Source organism: Balaenoptera musculus, chromosome 7 (assembly GCF_009873245.2).
Source record: "Balaenoptera musculus isolate JJ_BM4_2016_0621 chromosome 7, mBalMus1.pri.v3, whole genome shotgun sequence".
Lineage (NCBI taxonomy): Eukaryota > Metazoa > Chordata > Mammalia > Artiodactyla > Balaenopteridae > Balaenoptera > Balaenoptera musculus.
Window position 1 is genome coordinate 70,098,473 of NC_045791.1, and position 13,195 is coordinate 70,111,667.

The 13,195-nt window shown below is 39.6% G+C and overlaps 1 protein-coding gene across 1 annotated transcript in view; it reads left to right on the forward strand.

Annotated features, from left to right (window-relative positions):
• The window catches only part of MYO1B (myosin IB), a 178,407-nt gene that overhangs the window by 149,560 nt on the left and 15,652 nt on the right, over positions 1-13,195 (forward strand). Inside the window, 7 exon segments of the mRNA XM_036857472.1 lie at positions 863-956; positions 1,804-1,953; positions 5,347-5,415; positions 6,686-6,772; positions 7,040-7,126; positions 8,942-9,028; positions 12,234-12,308. Coding sequence (XP_036713367.1) covers positions 863-956; positions 1,804-1,953; positions 5,347-5,415; positions 6,686-6,772; positions 7,040-7,126; positions 8,942-9,028; positions 12,234-12,308 — 649 coding nt within the window.

The following is a 13,195-nucleotide window of genomic DNA, read 5'->3' on the forward strand; positions in this document are numbered from 1 at the left end:
CCCAACTACCACAGCAGGGCAGACGTGCCTGTTTTATGGGGATTTTTCTTTCACTGTACTGGTGTTGACTCTACATTGTCACGGGACCTGGCCTTTCACAGGAACATCAGTAGGATTAGACACTCACCCTGTATTACAAGAAGATAAACTCCAGACATATGGTGTGGTCCCTGATGCATAATTCAATACCCAAATAATGTGGGGTCTGGGTGCTATTTCATTTCCCACTGCTAATTTCCAGGGTATTATGGTCAGCATCTACTATAATACACAGAACAAGGATTCACTCCCAGCCTGGCCTCCAGTCCACAGGTTGGTGGGACGAAGTTTAGTACTAAAGGCTGACGTTAAATCCATGGTCCAGGATGCAGAGGTCAGAGTCAAGTCCAGGCCTTGCTCCCACCCTGTGTTCTTTTGCATCCCATTGGCCTGGCACTTAGCACTCTTGGGACCTGCCCACAATCTGAGAAGCAGGAGCAGTGTTTAAAATGTTTGCAAGAAGTAACTGAGTGGGTTCAAAATAGATGTGAGTTTCTTGCATACCCTTCTGGCCCTGGTTGGTCCATTGTTACAAGTATATTTGATCGCCTCTGCTAATGAAATCAAGAAATTGTCTAATACCATATTTTCTTAGAATACGTAGTTCTAAACCCAAAATGCTTTTTGAGCATTTACTGGATTTCGTTAAATTTGTGGAATTCACTCTGGAAGTTCTTTGATGGAAGGATGCTTACCGAAAGAGCATTTATACTTGGAAATGAAGCTATTTTTTTATACTGCTGAGAACCTAATATCATGTTTTAAGATAAGATAACCTATTTTTGTAACTCAGAAAATTTGTTGTTTTTATTTATTTTTATAGAGCTGGTGTGGAGGTTTTGTTTAATGAATTGGAGATTCCTGTGGAAGAGTACTCCTTTGGTAGATCAAAGATATTCATTCGAAACCCAAGAACAGTATGTAATCGAAACGTTACACTCTGAATTTGTGTTATAATCATATGGGCAAATTCTTAAAGGATGTTTAACTTTATAATGTTACCCAAGATGCTACCAAGAATGTCACATTTTTCTGTTTTTCTGCAAATGTCCAAAGGGGTGGCTTAATAAGGGATAATGGAAGAACATCTGTATTTTTTATGAAACACCAAAATTTTTGAGCTGATAGATTGTACAGCATTTAAGAAATCATAAAGAAACTGGTATTACAATAAAACCTCCCTAATTCATAAAAATTGGAGGTTACTTCCGTCTGTATTTGTAATATCTGAATTATACAGTAATTTTAGGAAAGACAACCCTGCTATTCAGAGGTACACTAAGGCACCCAAATTAAAAATTTTTTTAAGTTAAAAAGAACACTTAAAATTCTACTTAGTGAAGAACTCCATTGGAGCCTTTTTATAACTGAATAGACTAGCATGAAGTAAAATTTACATAGCAGTTTATTGGAAATTTGGAGAATTAGGAAAGTGTTCAAATCGTCTGAGAGAGACCTTGCTGTCACCTCCCTTCCAATAATTTCATCCTCACAGATAGTGTGAAGGTACATCTAGAGCTCAGTTCAGCCCTTACATGATTCGTCATAAATTCTAAAACACTGTACTCTGAATTGTGTATCTTGCGTGAATTCATCCCAATAGTTTTCTTATGGACTACTATTCATAATATCTGTAATTAAGTTATTTTTTTTTCCTCAATGTGGTTCACTCCAACATTGTGACATTTTATTTCCTGAGAATGATGTACACATATGCCACGAGTTTTTGGTGGATTTTTGATAAATCCATCTATTATTTATTAGTTATTCAAATTAGAAGACCTGAGGAAGCAGCGTCTTGAGGACCTGGCCACTCTCATTCAGAAGATTTATCGGGGGTGGAAATGTCGCACACACTTCCTGCTGATGAGAAAAAGCCAAATCGTGATCGCTGCCTGGTACAGGAGATATGCGGTGAGAGCCCCCGACATTTTTGAGCTGTAATCACGATGCTTTTTTTTGCAAATATTTGTTACGTACTTAACTGTGTAGTTATTTTTTACATACTTCATCCTCCGAATGACCTCGTGAAATGGGTGCTCTTCTGGTCCCTTTTTTAAAGACGAGAAAACTAAGTCATTGAGCTGTTAAGTAACAGCTACTATGAGGCAGAGATGGGGTTTGAATCCAGGACAACATCAAAGCTCAAGTTTAGTTTATCCCGCTGTCTTCCACTGATGGAGATACATGTAGTGGGAGATCTACATCTCGAATTTGGTTATCAGATTGGAAGAGATAATGTCATTTAACCCTTTGAATATGGTAGGGTCAATTTTCCCAAATAATTAGCTGTTTTCCATTTATTGTAGGAACACTGAAAATGGCTTTAATTCCAGAAAGCTAATGCCACATTTTAGTAGAATTCTGGGTTTGGGTTAAAGGGTTGGATCTCCTTTAGTCCTCACATATCTGGCCCTTTGGGAAAAGACTCAAAAATAAAGTATGTTTATTTAATTGATATGGAATTTCTTTGCGGAATTTTCTTTCTCACTCAATTATAGATGTTTCATTGGAGGCGTAACAGGTTTGAGGGAAACCTGAAGGTTTATCTCTAGGCTAGCTTGAACTTGGCATTGCGTTCTCACAAAATGAATTTTAATGATAAGAGCACTGCTTCCAAACACATTTTCATTCTCTGCTTTTTCACTAGAGAGTGAGTTGGAAAATGAATTAAAATTGCAATCAAATCTCCTTTAGGGTGTTCTTCCTCTTTTTCAGCTGTAGAGAAGTTTTGCTTTAAGGGTGTGTACAATCAGGACATAATTTATGCTGGCCTGTTCTCATGTAATACATTTTAGTGTATAATTTCCAAGTTTTAGAAATTAATGAGTTACTTAAATGAAAAGTGAGGAATAATTATGTGATCTTTAAAAGAATATCTTTAAAATCGCTTCCTCAAGCTAAAAGAGTATAACCAACAGTACAAGTGTTAAAGTATGACCCTAGCCAGCCACGTTAATGATAGGTTCATTAACATGTATTCTGCAAAGGCCCAGAAGACTGTTGTCACCAACCTGGCTGCACGTAGCAGTGGTACTTGGCCCTTCGGCAGATTCATAATGCTCTGTTTTCTGTTTGCCTGAGAAAGGGAGGATCAACAAATAGCCAGTCCTCAAGGAACCCATTTCATTATTTCTTATTTTGAGATCATTAAGAAAAACCAAGTTTTGAAGCATCCTGAATTCATCTATATTGAATTCTACCAATAGTTTTGAAACCCTTATTCTGCCAGGTTCAGGGGATAGCAAGGTGAACCAAACAACCTGATTCCTGACCTCATACAGTTCATGTCTAGTGAGGGACAATATGCATTTAAGCAGATAAATAGAACAATGACAGATTGTAGTAAGTGCTAGGAAGGAAATAGAGAACTGAGATAAAGAATAATGGGGAGACGGGAGATTACTTTTGATAGGGTGGTCAAGGAAGACCTTCTGGAAGGGGCCATTTCATCAGAAGGATGAGGAGAAATAGGCAAGGAACCAAAAATAGCAAGTGCTATTTCTACCCTCCCTCCCAATATAGAGCTTTTGTATCTCCAGATTTTAAAAAAGTCTCCATATGTATCATTAATTTGTGATGCTGAGAGTTAGAATGATAAATAATAGCCCAAACTTTAGAGGAAGTATTAATTTTGCTCTAGTGTTATTTCTGTTTCAGAATTTGAACTACAGGCAAACCTCAGAGACTTTGTGTGTTTGGTCCTAGACCTCTCCAATAAAGCAAACATTGCAATAAAGCAAGTCACACAAATCTTTTGGTTTCCCAGTGCCCATGAAAGTTATGTTTATGCTATACTGTAATCCATTAGGTGTGCAGTAGCATTATAATCTTTTTAAAAAATGTACATACCTTAATTAAAAATATTCGTTGCTAAAAAGTGCTAACCATCATTTGACAACGCAGGGTTGCCACAACCTTCAATTTGTAAAAAAAAAACCCCACAATATCTGCAAAGTACAATAAAACAAGGTATGCTTGTAAATACCTCCACCAGTTAACTACAGTTATCCAAGCCAGTGATATTCCCTTGACCAAATAACTCAAGATTTCCGAATGACCATTTTCAGTTACTATTTATCTTAAAATCCATATTCTGTGATATTTCATGGCTCCTTGAGGTGAATTTTAAAGACAGAGTTATTTTCAAGCCATGTAGGAATTTTGAAAGAAGACATTGAGGTACCAAATGAATGTCAGAAGTGATGGTCAGATATTGTAGGTACAGTCTGGACCCTACAGCCGTGGACCATCACTCTGTGTGGAATCTTAGAGATTTTCCAGCTCCTCAGTTGCCCGATGAAGAGACTGAGGCCCAAAGAAGGTAGTGACTTGTCCAGGGTCCCAGCGTTCTCTTTGCCTTTCTCTCTGGCATCCTCTTTTGTTCTGCTGCTCATTTTCTCTGAGATTCCAGAATATAGCCTAGAGTCCTGGGAGCATCTGTTCCCCCTCAGAGAAAGGGAGCTGGGCAGTCTGCCATTTTCAGGGTCTGAGTCACAACCTGGCTTCAGTATTTTGTTTGAAAAGCTGTGAAATTTCATCACAAATGCCCACATTGTAGTGAATATTCCCCACTAAATACAGTAAGCGCTCACTTCTCTAGGGATAGTGTTCTAGCAGCCTCCACTCTCCAAGGCATTGGCCCTGGAAGTAAGGGCCTCTGGGCATCGAGCTTGCCGAGCTGACTCTTGGGGAGATCTCACTGGGTCTTCCTTAACCTTCCCCCACTGGAAATAACCTCTGCTGCAGCTGAACATCCTCACAGTTCTATTGAAGGGCTCTATGGCGAGTAGGCACTCAATAAATAAAGTTTAGTTGATTGATAGGAGTTGACTTAAATTTGTTAGCTGATTTCCCAGCTTGAGGCAGTAAAAGCAGCAAACCTAAAAGGAGCTGGGGACGTTAGAGGCTGACCCAGTGAGTAGCATGGTGAGAAATGGCACCAAGAAGAGAGAAGGCTTAGGAGCAGTTGCAGAACTCAGTGTGTATTCATTCATGTGTGTTCACTGGGTATCTGCTATGTGCTCGACGTTGTATTATAACAGCATGACACAAAGAACAGATGTTAATAATGGTGGATCCTGAGTCATTTAGAAATTAATTGTATTTACCATCCTTGAAGCAAACTTTGGATTAATCATAATAATTTTGGATTGTTGGATATTTTGATTTCTGTACTTATTGGTTCCCAGAAAGAATATGGGTGATCAAGAGTTCATTGCACTAAGTGAGCAAATTCTCTTTCTCAGTGTGCATGTTATGGATATGTAAATAGAATTGCTGATATCTTCCCCTTTCATCCTACAGCAACAAAAGAGATATCAACAGATAAAGAGCTCTACCTTGGTAATTCAGTCTTATATCCGGGGTTGGAAGGTGAGTTTAAAAGAAGTGATCCTTATTTATGTGAGGTTTGCATGTTCTTTACAAAGGATGATGTCTCTGGGCTCACCCTGCAGGGGAGGGTTTCTCATCTCCTGCCTACCCTGTAAACAGTCAGATGGAAAAAATAAATATTACGGGCCAAGCTCGGGCCCTACACCATGTCTTGGCTGCTTCCTGCTTTCTTTTCAAGAGCTTTGTTCTCTGAGCAGGAAGTCCTTGAAATAATACCGTACATGATTTCAGTATCCTCTTGCCCCCTGTTTGCAAGGGAAGCTGTAGTGCAAAAGGCTGTCTCACACTGTTGCCTCCATACCTGTGAGCCCTGCCAGACCTCAGCACCCCAGCACAATGCCTTCCATACCTTCCCTGTGACCATATTGCAGGCTGCCCCATCATGACTGAAAGATCCTAAGCGCTGGCTGTCCTAGTGCACCCACCACCTGGTTCTGGGTCCTTCCTGCCAAAGTGTCATTCAGAGTCAGCACACTATAGCCCACAAGCCAGATCTTGGTTCAGGAGTCCTGCGGCTTCCATTGCCCTTTGTCTAGGCCTGTGGGCAGCCCAGGTGCTTAGTAGTTGTCCCACAGCAATTGCCAAATACAAGTCTGAGCACACAGAGTTAAGTGAAATTGCTGCCTACAGGTTTTTCTTTGACCTACTACCGAGTCCTGAGTCCAGGCGTGCAGTCTAGAGACTTCAGAGGCAGGACTCAGGGTTCGCCTCCAAACCGGCTGTCCTCCTGGCCCCCACTAAATCAGTTTCAAGCAACTACTGGCAAGAAGCCACTAGTACTGAACCAGTGAGAGAATTTTATTTTATAGCAAGTTTTTAGCCATCTCTTTTGAAAAAAAAAGTACAGCTACAGTTCCTTCCAGACAATAATAATAAAAGTGATCAAGTGGATTTTGGTGGATCATTGGAGATCCACTGACCACCTTCTGAGAACTGTTCCTTCCATCTGCTGTGTCCAGTTTGTATTGCTGTGGTCAGATATTTTCCTGTCGCGTATCAGGGCGTGGGAGGCTGCTGTCTATCTGAGTGGGGCTGCGCTGTCATGCTTGATAATGTCTTCATTTACCACCTTCTCGTGGTCCATTTTGGGCTAATAAAGCAACTTTCCCTTTTCCTTTCTTTAAGCTATTGATTTTTTCCCTTGAGAATGGGGATTATGCCTATCTCTTCAGGTAGTTTTTTTCAGGTCACTATGGATATAGTTTTTTGGTGTTAATTTCCTATCTTTCTGGGTCATTCTGTGCTTTAGGCCCGAAAGATCCTGCGGGAACTGAAGCATCAGAAGCGCTGTGAGGAAGCAGCAACCACCATTGCAGCGTATTGGCATGGCACCCAGGTAGGCCAGAGACGCCCAGGAAGGCAGCGGGTCAGGAGTGACGTGTGGAGCAACGGACCCCCCCCATTCGGGATTCACTGGCTTAAGCTCCTGAGCACGTGTTTGCCTCTTGCTCTTTCCAACGTTTTGGTGTGGGGTGGTGGCACACGCTTTTGCGTTTACTGTTTGATGGTGACCGGTGTCTCTCTTCCTCTTTCTCCATTGGGAATCAGCAGTAACCTTTCTTGCCTTAAACTTTTCTGTAACTCCTTTTCAAATGCATCACAGGCGCGAAGGGAACTGAGCCGGCTGAAGGCGGAGGCTAGGAATAAACATGCTATTGCAGTTATTTGGGCTTACTGGCTTGGATCTAAGGTACTTGAAATGCACATCCCATCACTCCCATCCTGGAATCCGCAATAATCAATCCATATCTCTAGCATCTCAGGGGATGAAGACCCATAGTTAACAGTGGCTCACACTGGCGCATGTCCTAGTCCTAGCCAGATTTAATAACCCTGGAGATGTTCGTGCCAAGAGAGCACGTTAGGAAGCTTAAGCATGCGTAGGCAAAAAAGACTAATTGCTTACTAATGAGGTACTAGCATAGTTGCTCTTTTTTTTAAACTCTCGAGTAACATGCATGTTTAGTTTTGGGGGGTTTTTTGTTTGTTTTTTACCCCCCTAATGTATCCTGGCAGTTTTCTGAACGTGTTTTTGTGTGCGACGGGGGGCATGATGGGAATGTTAAAGTTTGGGTTTCGATTGGTCTTCTGCAACATGTTAATAATAGAAACACCTTTAACGCATGCTCGACAAAAATATTAATCCGTGAATGAAATTGTTTTTTAGGCTCACTGTGGCAGCTGTTGATTATTATAAGCAAAATATTATATGTGAAAAGAAATATCATCTGTGATTTAGCAGAAAGCTATGTTCATGCAAAGCTAGCTGTAATTGCCCCTGAAGAATGCCAGGAATTTCGGCATCAGCTGTTTGTGTTCAGAAACAAAGGGCTCCTGAAATACTCTCTCTAATCCCCAGGCAGAGTCGTGGGCTCTGTGAACGTTTCACATATCCCAAGGGACGGAGCATTTTAGATGTCTTTGTTAACTTAGAAAATCAACGATCATCTCTGCTAAACATGTGTATCCCAGTGAGAAACTCAAATATCATTACAGTCCTATGTTTTTAAGTCTACCTTGTCAACATTATAAACCCGTCTTGTGAGAAAAATGAGAAAAGTCAACATTTGCCTGTATAAAGATGTTAACTTGCCACAAACTAACCAAAGTTGTTCATTTGTGTTCTCCCCTGAAAATCTGTGTGGAACAAACTAGTTCCCTTTATAAACTGAGGGAACTGTCTTAGCGGAGGCAGAGGGACTCCTAGACAATTACTCTGGGATTTCTCCACTGAACGAGAGAAGTCCATTTCCCAGTCTGAGTACTGTAGTGTAATGAAACGTTAGTGCCTGTCTGTTCCTGTCTTTTAAAATAGCACGCCTCAGATTAATTTTTCCCTAAGATTGATTTTTAAACCTATGAGTTACTTCACTTTTTTATCTTGCTTCTGTATATTTCACTGTTTAGGGCCTTACCTAATACTGAATTTTGATACATGCTACTTCTAATTTTCCAACTGGAAAAAATTTGGGGTTTTGTTGTTTTTGTTTGAAACTTTAGAGAGGCAGCCTTTATTCCTTCCAGTTTTCTAAATGGTTGTTCACAAGAGTTGTCTTTTTACACGTCCAAATGAATGAACTCAGGAATTCACAGCCTCTTTAGCCCCCGTGGGCTGGCAGCAAAGGGAAGTCTATGGAAATCATTAGGTGCCACTCCCAGATCTAAGGCTTTGATGAGGGAGGGAGTGAGAGAGTGTGGAGAAGGGAGTGAAGAGGGAGAGAGAACAGGGGAGAGAAAAGGAACAGAATGGAAGTAAGGGGGAGGGCCGGGGAGTGCTTCCCTCAGGTACCCTCCTCTGGGACAGAGTCTCAATGCACTGAAAATACAAGGGACCATGCTAGCCTGACACTGATGCTTTGGGTTTAAATGATTGTGCACCATTTCTCTTTCATTCTGAAATCCTGATACATAAATTGGCTCTTCTGTTTGGTGGGGTGTCTTTTTCTGGTCATTTGTGCTGTCTGCATTGGGCTGTCTCTTTTATTTACCATCTAAAACATTCTAGGCTCGAAGGGAATTGAAACGCTTGAAGGAGGAGGCTAGGCGTAAGCATGCAGTTGCTGTCATTTGGGCTTACTGGCTTGGACTGAAGGTACTTCCTCAACCTCTTCTTTCTGCCCACGGTGAACTCAGTGAAGCCTAGCACCTACTAACTCTGACCAAACGATTGATTATGCTTGCTGATGGTCTGCACAGTCTTTTACAATGTCATCTTGCCTAATTTGGTTTCCTTTTGAGAACAAACCTGTACACTAAAATGTTCTGATTTTATTGCATTGTCTTTCTTTAAATAATAAGTTTAAAGTAATAGCATATTACTTTAAATAGTAATGTAGCATATTTTATTCTTTGTTATCCAAGTTCTGTTTAATGTTCTCTTTATGAGGATGAAGATTTTTTTCTCATTTATGAGACAGAGTTACAGCAGTTGAGCTTAAAAGCTGACCTACCATTGCAGTGACCAGCCTGGGGATATTGGGCTTTGGTTTCCCTTTACCCATCTATTCTGTCCCATTGACGGCTCCTGGAGCAGAGCTTTCTTCAAAGTGCCCATCGTTCTAATTGTTCAGCATAGAAACGAAAGGGTTTTGCATAAATGTACAGATTTTGACAAGTAAGACCAGCAGTAGATCATTCAGGTTAAAGAGAACTTTAGATTCAAATGCCCTCTAATTTAGGGCCGGGTTTATTTTAAAGCAATACTTCCTACTTGAGGTAAGCTTGCATGTTAGTAAATATGACTCTGAGCTCTGGAAAACCTTGAGAACGACCTTTAGGCAATATAAGGATTTTGTCTTCCTAATATTCAGTAACTCCTCACTGTGGGGAGCCATCCATACTGTCATTTTGGGATAATTAGGCCCTTTTTTGACATTTCCTCTTTGTTATTTTTACTATAATACTATAATAATTCATTTTTTCTAAATATTTGAATATTCTCCAGGAAACCATTGACTCTGAACCTGAACTGTTTTAGCAGTATCTGTAAACTCTGCTTTGAACAATCTGTGTTTTTCCCTGAAAGTTTAGCCTATAAACTTTTAGTAAATTAACTTTTTTATTATAATGAATATTCATCAAGTAATTTTTGAGGTAATTAAGAAGTAACTTAAATATGAATTTAAGATGTTCTATTTCAAGAATTCTGAGCAAGTTCTGTTACTACTTTTTTAAAGTTAAAACGGAGGATTTTATTTCCCATTTTATTCACATTCTAATTTGCATTCTAATTTTCATAAAAGGAAGGAACAAACGACATTGAGTCAGGATTTTTACTCTCTATAATGATTTCTATCAGCAGCATCATGTTTATCTTCAGTTTTCTGGATTTAACTAATTGCGTATGATTTAAAAAGTACTTTTATGTTAGAGTGTATGCTAGCATCCTGTAAACCAAATTCAGTTCACAGGTGAATACTGTTTTAGCTGAAGTTAACTGGGCTTACTCTATAGACATAACTGTCTTTTTTTTTTGTCCAGTTTCCACAAAACAGCAGTATTTTAATATGTTACCATTATTGTTATAAGATTAAACATCTTTGAAGTCCAAGAACGTAATAATTTTGTATTTTTTTAAAAAAAGAAGTATGTTGATATGAACAGTAATTTTGTCCTTTTAAATGATTTAATTCTTGTGGAATTGATTACAAAGTTCAGTGGACCCTTTTTAAGACCCCAGGGCCCATGAAGGGAACCCATTCTATATGCCAGCATGTTGTCACCAGGCCTCTTCTGTGTGTAGCTGTTTTTCAGGAGAAAGGGCCTGTCCTGTGAGTATCAAAAAGAATGTTGCATTGAGCTCAGTTACAACGAAATTCAAGTAAATATAGGACTTCTAGTATATTTCCAAGGATATGTTTTCATGAAAACTCACTTTAACTTCTCTGCTTTTGTACACTCTTACAATTTCAGGAGCTAATTAATAGGTATCATTTTTCTTCTTGTTCCTTCTAACCTTGTAAGTGAGATTTGAAATAGTTATAGACCACTCCATGGCTAAAAGAAATGATAATCAGTAACATAAGATATGAATTAAAGGAAGAACTGCCTATGTGGTGTATGGGAGAATTTTTAAACCTTAATAATCCGCAGGTGTAGAGAATAGGTCTGGTTCTCAAATGCCTGGAGGGACCAGGCAGGTCACATGGGCGAGGGAAGTAGCAGATGGAAGGTAGGGTAGGAAGGCAGGCCTCCTGTGGGCCTCCTGCGGTTTGGAGGGTACAGCTCTCTTCCAAAGGCAGCAACGGCTGCTCTGGTCCGCTCAGTCCTTGTCACGTGGGAATAGGACTCACTGTTGCTAGATCTTAGAAAATTGTAAGAGAAACCTGCAGCCTGAATTCCTCTGTGAAGTTCTTAATTTTAAAATGTGCATATAAAACATTTTTCAACAATTTGGTTACTAGTTTGCTAGTTTACAGCCCCTAATGTAGAAATATTTTGAACATGTGCAATTGAACCCAGAAAGCTAAAGATATAAGAAAAACATACATAATGTCTGAATTATTCAAGTAGGCTAATATTTTGCTAAATTCTAACTCTCCCATTTATAACTGAATGATGATAAACATTTTAAATGTTTTCCCCCTCAGTTTCCAAATTTAGCTATCATTCATTCATTTAGCAAACACCTCAGTTATTTTATTTGTTAGACACTAGTATACAAGGTAAATACGACAATATAGCAAGGAAGAAATGGTAAATTAAAACTGTAATATGATGTCTTAAGTGCTGTGATTAGTATTAGTAGGCAGTTTGATGGGAGTAGGGGTAAGAGAAAAAATAATGCAATTAAATGGGAGATAATGATCATTCAGTGGCTTCCTTTTAAATTCTTATTTTTAGTCACATTCACTTCTCAGTATGCAGTATTAAAGTCCTGTCTTCATATGCAAGGCTTTTGGAAACTGCCATATATTTCTTCAGGCATTTTTTTGCCGTCTAAGAACAATTTGAAGTGAAAATTACCTTATATAATTTTTTGTGGAATGTATTTTGATTTGTGATGGGTTTGCAGCTATGCCTGTAAAGCGTTTCCATCAGATTGTCAGGCTCTTTAAAAACTAGTTAAGAGGATTAAAAACATCAAAACATTCTGGTATTATCTTGCATCTCTGAATTTCTTTTTCTCCAACTTAAAACCCACTGTCTCAGTATGCTTCAATTATTTTACTGTATCTAGAAAGACACTCATAAATTTACTTGTTCCATCTATGTTCGATTTTAATAGAGGTGTTTCACCTCTATGGGCATCTGCTGACCGCGCATTAACCTCTGTATTCTGCTGCTTCTTTTTAAAGGTACGCAGGGAGTACAGGAAATTCTTCAGAGCCAATGCTGGAAAGAAAATTTATGAATTTACACTTCAGAGAATTGTAAGTTTATACTTTACATATGGCTAATTAGCATTATTGGATTAACTAGTTAATAGCACCAACTCAGTAATATGTGACTTATTTGGTAACAATTAAATCATTACTGTGCCACTGAGAGTTTGTGACCTTTTTTATCATCGGTTCTAAAATTCAAGTAGAATTGTGTCAGAAAGAGGCCTGTACGTGATTAATCAAATATTCTTCTTCTTTGACAGAGAGAACATACTTCGGGGAAAGTGAACCCAAGAAAGCCAGGTGTCTTAGTTCAGGCTGCTATAACAAAAATGCCATAGACTGTGTGCCTTAAACAATAAACATTTATTTCTCACAGTACTGGAGGCTGGACAGCCCAAGATCAGGGTGCCAGCATGGACTGGTTCTGGTGAGGGCCTCTTCCTGGTCTCCTCACATGACAAAGAGAAAGAGAAGCAAACTCTTTTCCTGTCTCTTCTTACAAGGGCACTAATCCCATCCAGGAAGCTCTGCCCTTATGACCTCCTCTCAACTTCATTACCTCCCCAAGGCCCCACCTCCTAACACTATCCCTTTGGGGGTTAGGGTTTCAGCATAGGAATTTTAGGGGAATGCCAAGAGCTTGCCCTGCTAAACTGCCACGAGCCGCTGCAAAGTAAGGTTGGCAAACAAGCTAGTGGGTGGAGGGGTGAGGGAGAGCAAGGCTATGCCCCTCTCCCGGGATGGATTCTAAAGTTCCCTTCCATCTTTCCAAGGAGTAGATGTAGTGGTGAAGAGCGCAAACTCTGGAGACAGCTTGCTCCACCACTCACAGATTTGCGAGCCTCATTTTGTCATCTGTAAAATGGGGATAATAATAGCATTAAACCTGTAGAGGTATGGTAAGGATTAAGATGAAGTAACACTGTAACGCT